This window comes from Vipera berus (assembly GCF_964194415.1).
Source record: "Vipera berus genome assembly, chromosome: 1".
NCBI classification, from domain to species: Eukaryota; Metazoa; Chordata; class Lepidosauria; order Squamata; family Viperidae; genus Vipera; species Vipera berus.
The window spans coordinates 290574508-290591976 of NC_138202.1; the positions used below are offsets into that span (position 1 = coordinate 290574508).

Below are 17469 nucleotides of genomic sequence, written 5' to 3' on the forward strand. Positions count from 1 at the left end.
ACTGAAGTACTGTGGAGGAGCTTTGGTAGTTAAATATATACCATTATGTTATACGCTGACATTTTTATATTGGTTTTAAAGTTGTTTTTATTGCCTTAGGAGTCATTGCAGTCTACACTAGTATGCAAATTCAAAAAATTATTATTATTATTGCAAAGGACCTCCAATATTTTGGGATGCAAAGGATGGATGGTGAAAGGCAAGTGTTCTGTCTTGCAAAAGTACTTTCTGCAACCAAAAAACTGTTACAGCATAAAATCCATGCAGGAAGTAGGATGTTGATGGCAGTGGCAACAACTTATTTGCTGTAGTACTGTTGCTTTACCCAACAACTGTCAGTGAACACATTTTTTGGTCTAAGAACAAGACAGGATACAAAAATCTGAGCTCATAATTTTCATTTTGTTATTAAATTATCATTAGTGGTCATATTCAATTTTAAAGCCAAAATATAAACATCCGTATCATATTTACTATCCAAATGATCCTTTGAAAATTAGAATTCAATTGATCTCAACAATTGCAGGGAATTTGAGAAACTGTGGTGCGACCCTTCAGCCACTCTTGAATTGCAATTCTTAGTATCTAATAACACTGACCACACATTGTTTTTTTTTTAACAAAGGTCACAATAAATTCCCCAAAATTGCTTTAGACATTATTAAAGCCAAATGAAACTAAGCTCCACAACATGGAGGCAATATTAATTCAGGATGTGTAGTCTATGGCATTAAATGAAATGCGTCTATTTGGCTCATACTTACCAATTTAGATCTAGCCTTTTAAGCTCGTATTACTGGTCTGTTAACAAAACATACTCCACTGGATCAGTGATGTAGATCGTGAGAACTGTAAATTGGTGACGTTTAGCTTACATTTGATATCCTACCTTGTTCCTTATGATGATCAATGGACACATAAACCACTGAGCAGATAATTCAGAGCATGTTAATGATGCTCAGTGATGTTACTTCATTTAATCAGCTTTCTAGGAGTCAATATCCTTGAACCCTGAACTTGTTCATCTGCTGAGTAAGGAAGAACAAGCTGAAATTAAGTAAGTGTAAGACTAGTGGTCATTGATAAACAGAAAACTGGACTTAGGGATGGAAGTTCATCCTGTAGTTGGATAGTTATGATGTTGGCATTGACCTTTAGACATAAAACATTTAACTGCTTCTCTCATTATGAATTTAACCAGCTATTAGCATCTTAACAAGAAGCCCTGTTGTATCTATGTTGAGGGGTACCTCTTTCCAAAGTAAAATAATACATTTCAGCTGTCTATACTCTGAAGCATTCTCTGAATCCCACCCACACAATTTCATACATATATCTGCATGCAGGCTGGAATGATTGCACATGTACTGATTTTAGCTTTTCTATGTGAAGACCTAATGTAGAATAAAGTAATACGTTATTCTTTATACCAACATATGAAGAACGGCTGCAGGACTTGGGTTTGGCTAATCTAAAGAAAAGAAGAAATAGGAGAGACATTGTAGCAGTGTTCCAGTATTTGAGGGGCTGCCTCAAAGAAAAGTGGGTCACATTATTCTCCAAAGCACCAGAGGGCAGGACAAGAAACAATGGTTGGAAACTGATCAGAGAGAGAAGCAACCTGGAATTTAGGAGAAACTTCCAGACAGTGAGGACAATTAACCAGTGTAACAGCTTGCCTCCAGAAATCGTGGGTGCTCATCACTGGAGATTTTTAAGAAGAGGCTAGACAGTCACTTGTCTGAGATGGTATAGGTTCTCCTGCTTGAGCAGGGGGCTGGACTAGAAGACCTCCAAGGTCCCTTCCTATTCTATTCTATTCTATTCTATTCTATTCTATTCTATTCTATTCTATTCTATTCTATTCTAAATACAAACGTCAGTAAAATTATTCTCAAGTGCATAATACATTAAAAATATTTCATAATTCATAATTACTGAACTTGATCTAAATCACATTTACACAGATAATCACACATTTCTATCAGATTATTGTATAAAGTTCCAGAAACACTTTATTTAAAAATGGAGCTGTAAATGCTTGTAACATCATACATAATAAGTGTAACAAAAATAAATAAGGAGTATGTATCCATACAAATAAGAAAATTGTAAATGCAAATATTATAGAACACAAAATGTGTAAATGCTTGGAAAAGAATACACAAAAAGAATTGTGTTAGGAGTCAAAACGTTTAATTTTTCTATAACTATTTCCTAGTTTCTCATACTTGTATGTTTGTGGTTCTCCCAAGCACTAAAAAGATAGGAAAGAATGATGGCCAAAATATCACTATTTTCAATATATGTATTTTCATCATATATCAGTTTAAACTGCTATGGTGTCTGTAAACAATTGTTTCCTGACCTCTGAGTGGGATACAGAGTTTGACGACAGGCAGATTTTAAATTTTCAAACAAACAACAAAAAAAGTAATCCAATGTACAACAGGACGAGTGGGTTCTTTATATCACTACAAAAAAGAATTTGTATATTTACTTGGCCAAGCTTTGCAATGACTTCCAAAATCCTGTACAGCTCCAAAATCCTGTACAGGAAAGGAGTATTTTTAAACAACCAATACATATGATTATTGCTGAAATATTAAAGCGTAGTTCATAGAAGCTTCAGAGTTGTATTTCTACTTTTAGTATATAGACTGATCCAAAAACACAGGAAATTTCCAGTTATTAGTTGTATGTAACAGACGTTCTTGAAATTATAGTGTTCTGGAAATACAAGATGGTTATTTTTTTATTATTATCATTTCCAAATGTTAAAATTGGGACAGTTTTAAAGATAAATAGGCTTATATGTGATATTTTAATAGATTTGCTGTTAAGTAGTACAAGCAAAAAGTCTATGTTAGCAGTTTCTTCCAGAAATTCTTATAAACATATTAGACAGATTTACTAGAGATTCTACAGGAAAACATTTATAATTTGTATGCCTGGAGTCAGTCTAATGATTAGATTATCTCTACCCTATCTCCAAACTTTGGAAGAAAGTTTCACAAGTCATGATCAATGAATTTTGTGTCTGATCTTGGTAACAAAGCATTAAAAAAGAATTTCAAGCAGTAGACACACACAGCAATATATTTAAATTGTTTTTGTAGTTCCAAACATCTGAACAGAAGTTATATAACATTTAATTTCATTAACATCAAAAAGACATATTGAATAGGATCCTCAAATGTCAAATGGATCGTCCTAGAAAGTTAACTTATGCCACTCTCAAAGTGGTATTTTTTTTTAAAAAAGGACAATTTTGATCATTTTTCAAAGTACAGCATAACGTAATTAGTTCCTACTGATATGTTCATTCTCCGCTCTCAGCAAATTCTTAGTGCAAACATAATATTTGAGCCCTGTAAACCTTTAAGCAATCTCCAGGATGCAACAATGTATTATTCTGAAGTTTGCTTTTCCTTATATTGTGGTATATATTAAAATGTAACATCCTAATGAGCTCCCTTTATTCAGAATCAAACTTAAGTGATCATTTTATTCAAATTTAAGTAAAGAGGCTTAATTAAGATCACTTTGTCAGAGGAGACTCAGAACTTTAAAATGAAGGATGGTTGCCTGGTTGAAGTCAGCTTAAACAAAACAAACTATGGACGAAAATATTCAAAGCAAGTGCTTGTGAAACTCATAAAATGATCACAAACTGTGCATTTTCATTGGTACCCATGTTTACCTCAATGAGTCAAATGGTTTGTGACATCCAAAATATCACAAAGTAGTTGGTAATAACAAAGCAACAACAGTTTTACCAACCTTCTTTTACTGTTTAAAGAATGCTAAGACTCTTAATGAATTTTGCACATTCAATACTAAAAGTACTTATAACATTCATGTCATTTGCACAAAGTTGGATCTTCTTCTTCTCCATCTGGATTGAACCTATTGAAATGTATGCTGAAATCATGCTCAGATTCAACAGTTCCAAGTTCACTTGAAGTAGAGGCAGTGGCTGGCCGTACAGCCCTTGCTTCCGGCAGACAGTTGGGCTGCATCTGTGGATGGGCACTTTGAGAACCAGGAATAGACTTCTGCTTAGGATGAGCTGCTTGGACAGGACCAGCAAATCCCAAATTGCTTAGAGCATCCAATGTTCCATCAGGGTCAATCATTGAATTAATCACTGAACAAACAGAAAAAAAGCAGGAAAGAAATCAGTTTGACTGCTGGTTAACTGAGTTAAAATGAATATAACATTACTCAGTCTTATACTTTTCTTTTCACCTCATTTTTTTTCTTGGAAAATTTTAAAAACATCACATATCCAGGGCCATTAATCTTAATAGTTCAAGACAAGAAACAAAATTTACTAAGCAAGAACCAAGGGATACTGTACATGTACAGTATATGGTCCTTTTGTGTGTTTATACCAAATCAAACAATATGCGGGAGCTACCTTGATTAAAATATCAGTGTTGGATCACCACCCTCATTGAGCAAGAAAACCCAAAGGCTTATTGGTCTGCAGACACAACTAGCACATTGTATTCTCTCTTTATTCAATTCAATGATCATTCTTAGAAAATAGAAATGATGGATGGCTACAGGCCAACAGCTATTTGGAAGTATTTTACTGCCCTAAAATAAAAGAGAGGCTAGGAGGCATACTGGATAGTCAGAGTGCATTCTAACCAGTTTGACTGTTTCTTTTTTCTGCCTCCCTATGTCCACCTCAGCATTAATTTTGTGAATTGGCAAACCCTTTCTCTCTAGGCAGAGAGATGAATCATCCTCACATTTCTAGATTGTCCTACTGGCTCAAAAAGGTTCATATCACTCCCCTATTCAAATCAATATCTTGGTCATAGCAGGAACCAAAGATAATATAAAAATGAGATACAATCATTCCCACAATAATAACCAACATTATGAAGTGAAGGGCTAAGAGTTAAGTTTAACAATACAAAACTGTTAAATCACCATAATATTAAAACCTACAGTTGCAAGAAAAAGTATGTGAACCCTTTGGGATTTTTGCATGAATTGGCCATAAAATGCGCTCTAAACGTCAGGTAAGTCACAACAATAGAAAAACACAGTCTGCTTAAAATAATACTACACAAACATCACCTGTTGTCATGTTTTAATTGAACATAAGATGGAAACATTCACAGTGCAGGGTGGAAAAAGTATGTGAACCTTTGGACTTAATAACTGGTTGACCCTCCTTTGGCAGCAATAACCTCAACCAAACGTTTCCTGTAGTTGCAGTTCAGGCCTGCACAACGATCTGGAGTAATTTTGGACCACTCCTCTTCACAAAATTGTTTCAGTGTAGCAATATTCTTGGGATGTCTGGTGTGAATCGCTCTCTTAAGGTCATGCCACAGCATTTCAATCAGGTTGAGGTCAGGACTCTGACTGGGCCACTCCAGAAGGCGTATTCTGTTCTGTTGAAGCCATTGTTTTGTTGAATTACTTGTATGCTTTGGGTCATTGTCCTGTTGCATCACCCATCCTCTGCGGAGCTTCAGTTGGCGGACAGATGGTCGTATGTTTTCCTGCAAAATGTCCTGATAAACTCTGGAATTCATTTTCCCATCAATGACAACAATCCGTCCAGGCCCTGAGGCAGCAAAGCAGCCCCAAACCATGATGCTCCCTCCGCCATGTTTTACAGTGGGGATGAGGTTTGGATGTTGGTGTGCTGTGCCTTTTTTTCTCCACACATAGTGTTGTGTGTTTTTCCCAAACAACTCAATTTTGGTTTCATCTGTCCACAGTATATTTTGCCAGTAGTGCTGTGGAACATCCAGGTGCTCTTTTGCAAACTTCAAACATGCTGCAATATTTTTTTTGGACAGCAATGGCTTCCTCCGTGGTATCCTCCCATGTACTCCATTCTTGTTTAATGTTTTCCTTATTGTAGATGTGTCAACAAAAATGTTAGCATGTGCCAGAGATTTCTGTAGGTCTTTAGCTGACACTCTAGGATTCTTCTTTACCTCATTAAGCATTATGCGCTGTGCTCTTGCAGTCATTTTTACAGGACGACCACGCCTAGGGAGAGTAGCAACAGTGCTAACCTTTCTCCATTTGTAGACAGTCTGTCTTACCGTGGACACATGAACATCAAGGCTTTTGGAGATACTTTTGTAACCCTTTCCAGCTTCATGCAAGTCAACAATTCTTGATCATAGGTCTTCTGAGAGCTCTTTTCTGCGAAGCATGGTTCACATCAGACAGTGCTTCTTAAGACCAGTAAACCCAAAACAGGTGTGTGTTTTTAAAGGGCAGGACAGCTGTCAGCAACACATCCAATATCATCACACTGATTGGAGTCAAGGTTGGCTCACTCCTGGCTCCAGTTAGCTCTTGGAGAAGTCATTAGGCTAGGGCAGGGGTCAGCAACCTGAAACAGTGAAAGAGCCACTCAGAACCGGTTCCCTCACAAAAGGAAAAACTGGGAGCCGCAAAAAATGTGTGCACATGTGTGTACATGCGCGCATGCGCAGAACAGGATTTGACTGAAGAGTGGAGCCAAGGCGAGATATGCACCTACCCTGCATATTTGAATTGATTGAACTTTTTTAGTCCCACTTTTTTTTTTTGGACTGCACATGGCAGAGGACTGGGAGCCACAGGAGACGGCTGAAAGAGCCGCATGTGGCTCCGGAGCCGCGGGTTGCAGACCTGTGGGCTAGGGCATGGGTCGGCAACCCACGGCTCCGGAGCTGCATGCAGCTTTGAGCCGTCTCCTGCGGCTCCCAGCCGCCCAGTGCGCGCGCACCTCTCCGAACGGGCAGTGGTGCGCGTGCACCTCTCCAAATGGAGCGTGGCACCGCCCGTTTGGAGAGGTGGGCGCGCACCTCTCCGAATGGGTGGAGGTGCGTGCGCACCTCTCCAAACCTTTGGAGAGGTGCACGCGCACCTCCGCCCGAACAGGCAGTGGCACCGCTCTTTGGGAAAGCTGCCGTGGCACGTTTGCAGGCTGCCGAAGGCGGCAGCTCTGCAAACGGGCCGCGGCAGCTTTCCCAACAAGCAGTGCCGCTGCCCGTTCCGAGAGGTGTGCGTGCACCTCTCCGAACGAGCGGAGGTGCGCGCACACCTCCGCGCGAACGGGCAGCGGCTCCGCTCTTTGGGAAAGCTGCTGCGGCATGTTTGCAGGCTGCCGAAGGCGGCAGCTCTGCAAACGGGCCGTCGCCATCGCGCAAACGGTTCCATCATACATTTAAAAAATGGCAACCGCGCGCGTCCGCGTATGTGCAAGAAAAAACGTTTTGCGCATACGTGTGCATGGACGCACTCCCGTGGCTCCCACTTTTTGTGTGTGATGGAACCGGTTCCCAGTGGCTCTTTTCCTTTTTCAGGTTGCCGACCCCTGGGCTAGGGGTTCACATACTTTTTCCACGCTGCACTGTGAATGTTTCCATCTTATGTTCAATTAAAACATGACAACAGCTAATGTTTGTGTAGTATTATTTTAAGCAGACTGTGTTTTTCTATTGTTGTGACTTACCTGACGTTTAGAGCGCATTTTATGGCCAATTCATGCAAAACTCCATGCAATCCCAAAGGGTTCACATACGTTTTCTTGCAACTGTATACTCAGAAAATAGCACAAGTTTCCACGGTGACGTTCAATGGGTTTAAAGGGGCAAATGGATCAGAGAAGGCCTATTCCTGTTTATGTGCATGCAATACAAGCTGAAAAAAAAAAGCTAAGGTTTCCCCTGTCCTGTTGCACATTTAAAAAGGGCTGGGCTTGACTTCCGGTGGCGACGCGACGCCGAAGACAGCCGTTTTCGGGCTGCCCGCTCTGCAGCTATGTTTTTCCATCGTAAACAGCGCCGATCAGCTGTTTAGATGGATTTGAAGCCCCCTCCTCAGGAGAAGAGGAGGGGGTGAGGCCCCAGGTTGAGCTCTCCGGTGCCGCCTGAGCTGAGAGTTTGGGCGGCTGAAGGATTGAGTCCCCCCGAAGCCTGGGTTGCTCCGAGCTGCGCAGCGCCCCTGCTCCGGGATTTATGGAGCAGAGCCAGGCGTTAGCAACCACCCCTGCCAAAAGGAAATACCTTTGATTATCAAGATGCAGGCAGAGCGGTACAGGAGGTCAAGGTGATGTGGACTCTTATCTTTACTCTCTAGCTCAATGGATTTTATAGCTTCAAAGTGAAAGTGCGCAGTAAGTGAAAGTGGGGGAAGATGGCGGCTACAACTTCTAAAGCTCTTCGGAGTGCGGGGTCTTCCCTGGTGCAACAGACCTCATTGCAAGCTTTGCTTCCTCCTGCACCTCCTCCGGCATTGACGCTTAAGGATTTACAAGATGCTCTTGGAAAGCATTCACAATTGATGTCTGACATGATGGATGAAAAGCTGAAAAAGTTGGAGGAGAAACTGGAGAAGAAGATGGAAGAGAAGTTTAGAGCAATGAGGGTGGACATGTTGTCTATGATTGAATCTGTAGCTGAATGTGTGCAACAGCTGGATGAAAAAGTGAAGGATCTCAGTCAAAAGAACTCTATATTAGAAGCAAAAGTATCAGAAAATGAAAATATAAGGGATAAAATGGACGGAGAATTGAGCCTTGCTTAGTATCATCAGATGCAGTATGCTATTAGAATCAGGGGTTTAAAGGAGAACTGTAAAGAAGATTTAAAGCAGCTGATTTCTGAGGCTCTGGAAGGGGTATTGGGCCAGCCAGCATCTGAAATTGAGGGAAATATGGACAAAATTTTTCGTGTAAATTCATGGATTGCAAGACAAAGGAAGTTACCCAGAGATGTGGTGGTCTATTTTACAAAGAGAGTAATTAGAGATGAAGTTATTCAAGCTGCCTATGATACTAAACTGGTAGTGGCTGAGCAAGAAGTCTTGGTTTTAAAAGAGATTCCTCCGAAGATTTTAAGGAGAAGGAAAGATTTTGCATTTTTAGTACAGGAACTTAAGAAATGTGATATTAAGTTTAGATGGGAGATTCCAGTTGGACTGGTGGTGACGCATGAAGGTAAAAGACATCGTCTGGTTACTGTGGCCCAGGCACGTGATTTTTATAGCAATGTGTTAAAAGCAACCCCCCTATCATTTTTGGAAGCTGTTAAGGGATACGGCGAGGGAAAGCTTCAAGATGTTGCAGACAGACAGATAGAGGGCAATGGTGTTGGAGGGGATCAAGATACAGTTTCATTGGATGTTGCAGGAGGCCAGAGGAAGACGCGTGCCGCCTTAAGAAGAGCGAGACGAGAGCAAGAGCAAGACCAGCAGATAGTTATGGAATCTCCAAAGTGTATTTACAGTGAAGATGTGGGAGGGGCGCGGTCCAAAGAAGTTTTGGGGGTCATGACAGACGTGCTCCAAAAGGTTTGGGGCGTTAAGATTGCTGATTAAATTTTTAAATTAGTATCTTAATGGATTAAATTTATCATAGAGGAGAAAGAAAGTTTTTTTTTAATATGTAACACAATTTAAGATGGATGTTATTTGCTTGTTAGAAAAGTATATTAGAGTTATGGACTAAAAGTGTGTGTTGAACTAAGAATGGGTATGCAAGCTCCTAATTAACAATAAGTTGCCTTACAGACTGCTTAACCCTTTTTTTTTTTACTCTTTTTATTTGAACTCAAGGATGACCTGGAACTGCGAGACATTTGGTGTGATACATGCAAGAATTATTTTTGATTATGGTTTAGTTTGGTTGGAGATTATTAAGGTTAATAGATAGGTGCTTTTGGCGCGTAACTGAGAATTTATTTTTTTTTCTTTGAAATTAATATGAATAAGGACTGGGATTAAGAAAATCTATTCTGAGTAAAGCTTTTTTTTGTTTTTCTCTTTTTCTTTTTTACTTTATTTGTAATATTGTTTGTATTCATTTTACAGGAGCTAGAGGGAGATAGAACTAATAGTTTATTGCTGATAACATAGGGGTGCTTATGTTTGTTTTTTGATTTTATACCCTGTAGCTCTGGGAAGTCAGGGGGGGGAGGAGGGAATGGGGGGAAGGGATAGGGAGGGTTGGGTGGGGGTGGGGGAGGGGGGGGATTAAAGTTAAAATGTATTGTAAAACTTTTTAAATAAAAAAGGGCTGGGCTTATAGGGTATGTGTATCGTTCAGGCAGCATGAAGAAAATAATACAGAAATAATAAATAAAATTGCTAAGAATAAGTATTAACCATTTTGTTTGTATATTCTGCTCATCAAAAACCTATGGAAAATCTAGCTTGATTGACACCTCCTCAGAACTGTTAATAGATTAAAGTTTATATTTTAGATTCAAATGGTCTATCAAGCTGTAGCAGCCCTCTCCGAGCCTATTGTTAGTATTTTTGTCCTTGAAACAGGATACAGCTGTAATCTAATTTTCTTTATGTTCTGGTTCTCTTCAGACAGTCTAAAACAGAGGTCCCCAACCTTTTGGGCACCAGGGACAGGTTCCATGGAGAAAGGTTTTTCCGCGGACCACAAGGTGCGTGGTTTTGTGTGTTGCCTGCATCTTGTGGATGGGGCTTTGCTTGTTTGTGCGGCCTAGTTGCTGGCATGCCACGGCCCAGTACTGGTCCATGGGCCGGGGGTTGGGGACCCCTGATGTAAAACTTTCGCCTTAAGTCATTTTTTTTATTTTATTTTAATTCCATTTATATCCCGCCCTTCTCCGAAGACTCAGGGCAGCTTACAAGCTTAGCAGTAGCCTTCATTCTATGTATATGCCTGCTTATTAGGGCTTTCGCCCCCCCCCCAAGCGGCATTATTACAAAGTCAGCTTAATTGCCCCCAACAATCTGGGTCCTCATTTTACCTACCTCGGAAGGATGGAAGGCTGAGTTAACCTTGAGCCTGGTGGGATGCGAACCTGCACTAATTGCAGGCAGCTGGTGTTACTTAAGGAGGCATTAGCCCACTACTCCACCAAGGCTCATGATTTCCGGGCACAAATTTCTAAAGCAAAAAAGTCTAAGAAACATAATATCCTACAGAAGCTTATTCACTATTAATTTCAGTCCCATAATTTAGCAAACAGCCTTGAAACCCAAATCCTATGTTGTTGTTGTTAGTTGCGAAGTCGTGTCCGACCCATCGCGACCCCATGGACAACGTTTCTCCAGGCCTTCCTGTCCTCTACCATCTTCTGGAGTCCATTTAGGCTCACACCTACTGCTTCAGTGACTCCATCCAGCCACCTCATTCTCTGTCGTCCCCTTCTTCTCTTGCCCTCAACCTTTCCCAGCATTAGGCTCTTCTCCAGTGAGTCCTTCCTTCTCATTAGGTGGCCAAAGTATTTGAGTTTCAACTTCAGGATCTTGCCTTCTAAAGAGCAGTCAGGGTTGATCTCTAGGACTGACTAGTTTGATATGTTTATTTTTCTGCAAACTGCAATTCTAGAAATTATTGTATAAAATATTAAGTACCTTGCAGTTGTTTCTCCACTCTCTTCAATTCTTGCAATATTGATGAGATTTCCTGCAGGAGCAAATATGTAGCTTTGACTAAGGTTCAAGGATGGAATACAAAATAGCAATCTCAATAGCTCACCTATTGTTCTCTTTATAATACAGCCCAGTCCAAATGTTTTTTTTCTGGTTTAAAGATGACCCTTTCATAATTACAGTTGATCTAACTGAATGGAACACACAAACAACTGGTTTTATAAAGCCAATTTAGTATTTGATTTGACAAAATGGTAGACAGTGGTGATTTTCAGATATAGGCTTGGGTGCTCTCTCAGTCTCTTCAGTGTTGGGTAAATTCTGGTACACAATGTCAACATTTTGAGATTGAGATTAATTTTACACTAGCTTATATAATAACTGAACAATCATCTTTTTAAAAGTGGATTTATTTTTAATGACAAAATGTCTCACTTCTATTTCTTTAAATCTTTAATCATTGACAGCCCTTGTCATTTTGAAAGAAGCCTCTGTTATTTTAATCATACCATGCTTGATGTTTTCACAATTGGGATATCGCTTTCAGCTCGCAGTTTTTTTTCAATGTCTTCCCAATTCCGGTCTTTGTCCTTGAATAATATTCTGTAGCCAAAAAGCACAAAAAAGTGATGTGTTATTATTTATTCAATTTACTTCCTGCCTTCAAAAAGTGTTCAAAATACCAAACATTTAATTAATAATTTAAAACTACTAGTAAAATTAATTATTAAAAGCCTGAAAAAAGTAATGTACTTTCCCAATTTTCTTAATGCCAAGAGAGTAGGCAACAACTCCTTAGGGCAGGGGTATCAAACTGTCGGCCCGTGGGCTAGATGTGTCATGCTGAAACCGCACCTACCCCATTGCCGGCAATGGAAATAAAGTCACGATAGGTCGCTACACATCACATGACATTGCAAGCTTGACACCCCTGCCTTAGGGAATGCAACCCATAGCTTGGGAGCAGGAGAACGCTCTGTTCCAAGTGCTAGCAAAATGAGCTTCTGGTAGTGGAGACAATATAAAAAGAGCATCTCCTGCAGCTTTTACTGCCTGGGCAGGTTTATAATGGGAAAGCAGATTCAAAGCTCTTTAGGTCTTTAAAGATTAATAGCAACATCTTACATTATGCCTGAAGAGCAATTAGAAATGAGTATAGATCTTTCAATGCCAGGATTATGTGTTCCCTTATTTTAGTCACATGCTGCATTTTGTACCAACTGCAACTTCTGGATATTATTCAATGGTAATTCTACATAAACCACAATCTAATAGCCAAGATGGAATGTAATACTTCCATGATTATGAGTTTCCAAATCTCATTGGTTCAGGAAAGAGCAAATAAACATTTTAACTAAGATACAGCAAATGTGCTCTAGGCAAGGGGTGTCAAACTGTTGGCCCCAGGGATGGGTGCATCATAGCAAAACTGCACCCAACCCTTTGCTGACAATGGGAAAAAAGTCATGATACATCGCGACACGTCACATGACGTTGTGAGTTTGACATCCCTGCTCTAGGCCATCGCTGTTAATTATGAATCTAGTGACATCTGAGATGTATTTCGAGACTGTGGACTTACTATAAAATCCAATGTCCTTAGTATAAAAAAAAGACCTTTGACAAACACCTCTAATATTGAGGCTGAGCATTGGTCACAATCCTGGGAGAATCAAAACAGATAATCATCAATGAGACCAAACAGTCTGGGAGCAATACTTTGTGCCAAACCAAAGTGTTGAATTGTAGTGGGATAAAACTGAAGCTGATAGAACAATGCCACTGAATTCAGGTTGCATATGGAACAGAAGCACCACTGATTGTGCTAGTTTGTCAGAACATAGAAGGGCTTCCTGTACTCCTTCTGGCCCTTCTGAGTCGGACAGCAGCATTCACTACCCTCAACAATCATGGTATCCTTTTTTGAGTATCTACGAAAATTGAGCTTTGGGAGCACCGTCCTTCAGGGACTCTACTCCTTTCATAGTGGTTGGTTTCAGTTGGTGGTTAAAAGAAAAGAGAGTTGATCAAGTGCCCCCCCTATGTATGGAGTGATATGGGGTTCTTTTCTCTCCCATTATTATTTAACATCCATATGAAGCTGCTGGGAGAGACCATGCATTATAATAGTATGTAATATCCATATGCTGAGTTAAACCCAGGTTTCCGTTGCCATCTCAACCTAAGCTGATAATATTGTAAAAGTTTTGGTATCCAGACCTTACAGAATGTAGCAATCATAAAGCAGGCAGAAGCTGAACTCAATTAAGATGCTGTTTATGTAGCAAGGCTCTTGTTATCTCCACTTATATCTCTTGAGCAAGCAGCATTACCCCCAGAATGAGCAGATTTGCAACTTGGGGTTCCTCCTGTATCCATGGCTTCTCCTAGATATACAGATGGAACCTATAACCATGGAAGCATTTGCCTAGCATCTGCAAATGTTCCCTCGCATCTACCTTTGCACCTCTTTTTTCTAGCCTTCCCAGTACCTCCCTATCTAAAAGATATGGTTTGGCTGTAATTTACCTTGAAGTCTGTAACTACACAAAGGTGAACCTCTTGATGGCATGCTGAGGTTTAGCTGAGCTGCCTCAATAGGCCCCTCCACTTCAATAATAGGGCACAGGTATGCATAGCCCTTGATGCCGACTGAAGCAAAGGGGCATACTCCATTCCAACAATTGGAAGTCATAGGCCACGTCATTGGGTTTGTTAAAAAAAATCATTTTAACTGAAAACTCTGTAAAATTGAAATGCTCCTTCAAAGATCAGCATAGCCTTACTAAAATGATTTTCTATTTGTGTTTTGTTTCTTCTTTCCAATTTCATGTATGCACATGTTTTATCCTTCTGTTTATTAAAACTGGGAGAATTTTGCAGTGCTGGTGTCCTAGTTTTGCAATAGTCTCCTCAAAAAAAGCTTTCTGGGTGTTTGTTTCGATTATCTTTTAAATTCTTGCAGAACTTTTCATTTTCCAATTTTTGCCTTTATCACAAAAATAAAAATAGGAGAGAAAACTAAGACAAAGAACAAGGGTCGCACAGGAGGTTATTAAAAGGGTTTTGAAAACAGCTCAATTTTCACTGATTTACTGGGGGGAGGGGCTACACCCTTTTATCCTTACAATATCTTATATCTGCCCTTATAATATATTTGAAAGGCAAAGTAAAATTTTCTTCTCTTGGATCTGTTACAGAAAAATCACCCCTCGGCTGACTTATAGCAGTCTCTGAATGTCTGCTTATTTTCAGAAGCCCAGGTACTTGTGCTAATATGTGCATGCATATTAATGCAATAAACCAATGTTTTCTTACAAACCTCAAAATATTTCAATTTACACATTTCCTCAGATGAAAGCTAATTTGCTGAAAACATACTTTCTTCTACAAGTTAATGGATTAAATTAAATGCTACATTCAATATTTTTAAATGGTTACAACTGCAAGTATATAAACTTCATGTAAGTAGAAGCGATTACCCCTATTTTACCATTTGGTATCAAAAATTGCTATTGTGGCAGTTAAGTCTGCGATACAAGTGCGCACACAAAAGTTTGGTTTGTAGGGAACTTGAAGATGTCAAGGAGGTTTTATATAATTTGAAATGTTCTCTTCTGGCACATAGATTATTCCTAAGTCAGTAAATCTGCATTTATCGGAGAGTATTGTGTGTAAACAGAATCAGTATCTAACAACTGAATCACTGAATAGGTTAATTATCGCCACAACTATGTGTATTTATTAGAGTTAAAATGCAACTCCAGACTTTCATTCCCCATGTCAACTAGAAAACAGTGGGGGGGGGGGGAAGTTATTTCAGAGATGAACAGCTTTACATTGATGATTCTGTGAAGAACAAATCTAAGTATATGAATACTTAGATTTAGTCATACCTAATGGCTTACCCCTGCAGGCTGTACTTGAAGGATAAGATAATGCTCTAATTCCTTGTTTGTTTTGACTTCCCCAGAGAGTTATGTGGTATACAAGTTTAATTTTACCCATATAGTTGTATGGGAAGAGTAAATATATGGGGAAAGTAGCTATTTCCATTGTCTCTGAAAATATTGCTAATTCTTTTAATACCTGTGCAGTCAGGAAAAATCTGCAAAATTGTAGGAATTCTAGATTTTCATGCTTATTTATTTATGAAATTTATGAGCTGCCCCAATATGTTATGACTCTGGACAACTTACGAAATACAACTGTCAACGCTGCTAACATCGGACATTCTTGCTTTGACAACAGATGGAAATGCAGCCATTTTCTCTATTGTTTTTAGAATTAGTTGCTGCTGGGAGGGGGAATAGGGATGAGAGTCCAGCTAGTCATAACAATAATAACTTAATCGTGGGAACCCAAGGACATTGGGCCCAGAGCTGATACTGTTTTGGCGGGCTGGAGAGCTGGGGAAAAAGCCTGCGCTTCAAGCTAATTGGGGAATGTGATTTATGACGGTTTATTGGAGGAGGGAATTGCACTTTGTTACTTTGTATCCAGGGGAGGGGAATTTAGTTTCTGGTTTCAACTATGTAGCGCCGATACTTTGTTTCTCGAATAAAAGATTCTTTAAGGCAAACAATGTCTCAAAGTTCTTTTGAAGAGTTTCATCTGTCGGAACCATGACAACAACGATAAGGATATCACAAACAAACAAAAATAATTAAAACTCCAGAAAAAAAACAAAAAACATTTTAAATTATATCCAAAGTCTGTACAAGGTTCATCACTTATTCTAACTTACGTGCTAGGAATAATCAAGCTCTGTGCTCATAATTAGCAATTTACTTTGAATTGTTATTTATATGTAATGGCCCACAATGGTTGCTATTCTTAGTTTTTCATGACTACACACTTAGAATAAAAATAAGTAAAAATCGTATATAGCATATTATAGTATACTATAAAACAGGAAATACAGCAAACACACAGAATGAAAGCTTTTAAATAACACTCAAAATACAACAATATTCTCCATCTGATGCATGGATGAAATACAGAAATTGAATTGTTATTTATATGTAATGGCCCACAATGGTTGCTATTCTTAGTTTTTCATGACTACACACTTAGAATAAAAATAAGTAAAAATCGTATATAGCATATTATAGTATACTATAAAACAGAAAATACAGCAAAAACACAGAATGAAAGCTTTTAAATAACACTCAAAATACAACAATATTCTCCATCTGATGCATGGATGAAATACAGAAATTGGATAAGACTAATGTGTTTAAAAAGTAGAATATTATCTGCAGACATACCATAAACTCGTTTATAATTCTTGTCTAAAATAATGTATTAAGATCCAGAATGATTTTAAACCTGATTATGTTTTCTTGGTCTCAGTCCCACGCCAGTAATATGAACATTTTATACCTGTTCTATCTTTTAGGGTCATGAGATATTGCATTTTGAAAGAGTAAATATTTTTCTATATTTAGGAAAAAGTATTTTTATTCAAATAAATTACTGGATAGACAAGTTACAATAGAATATTGTTATGAAGAAATAGTCAAGATATGCAGAAAAAGAACTGTTATTTCAAAAATGTGGGAGGAGTAGCTAAAAAAACTTGAGAAGAGAAAAGCACACTGTGTGTTGGGTAAAAATGGCTAAGTCATTAGAAAGGGAAAAAATCATCTCCCAATAGTAAAAGCAGAGATTGAAAACTGCAATAGACATATTCTTTATATTGCTAACAAAATTAAGGTAAATAGTAAGATAACTAAAAGAAAGATTCAATAACTTCAATTCTGTATGGTTTACAGGAAAGAAATTATCAATACCATAGTGGAAATAACATATATTCAAGGTTTTGGTTATGATCTTCAAGTCCTTACATGGCATGGGCCCGGGGTACCTCGAGGACCACCTGCTGCCGGCGTCAACTCCCCTCCGCCGTGTGCGTTCCCACAGACAGGGCCTCCTCAGGGTGCCTCCACTCAGGGAATGTCGACTGGTGGCCCCCAGGGGGAGGGCCTTCTCTGTGGGCGCTCCGGCGCTATGGAACCAACTGCCGGTTGAGCTCCGGATGGCATCGGACCTTTGCTCCTTCCGGCGCGGTCTGAAGAC

General features: G+C 39.2%; 1 protein-coding gene across 1 annotated transcript in view; it reads right to left on the minus strand.

The window, feature by feature from the left end:
- Positions 1 to 2000: 2000 nt before the first annotated feature.
- The window catches only part of CEP170 (centrosomal protein 170), a 97083-nt gene continuing 81614 nt past the window's right edge, over positions 2001 to 17469 (minus strand). Inside the window, 3 exon segments of the mRNA XM_081316125.1 lie at positions 2001 to 4150; positions 11371 to 11422; positions 11898 to 11991. Coding sequence (XP_081172251.1) covers positions 3864 to 4150; positions 11371 to 11422; positions 11898 to 11991 — 433 coding nt within the window. The 3' untranslated portion in view covers positions 2001 to 3863.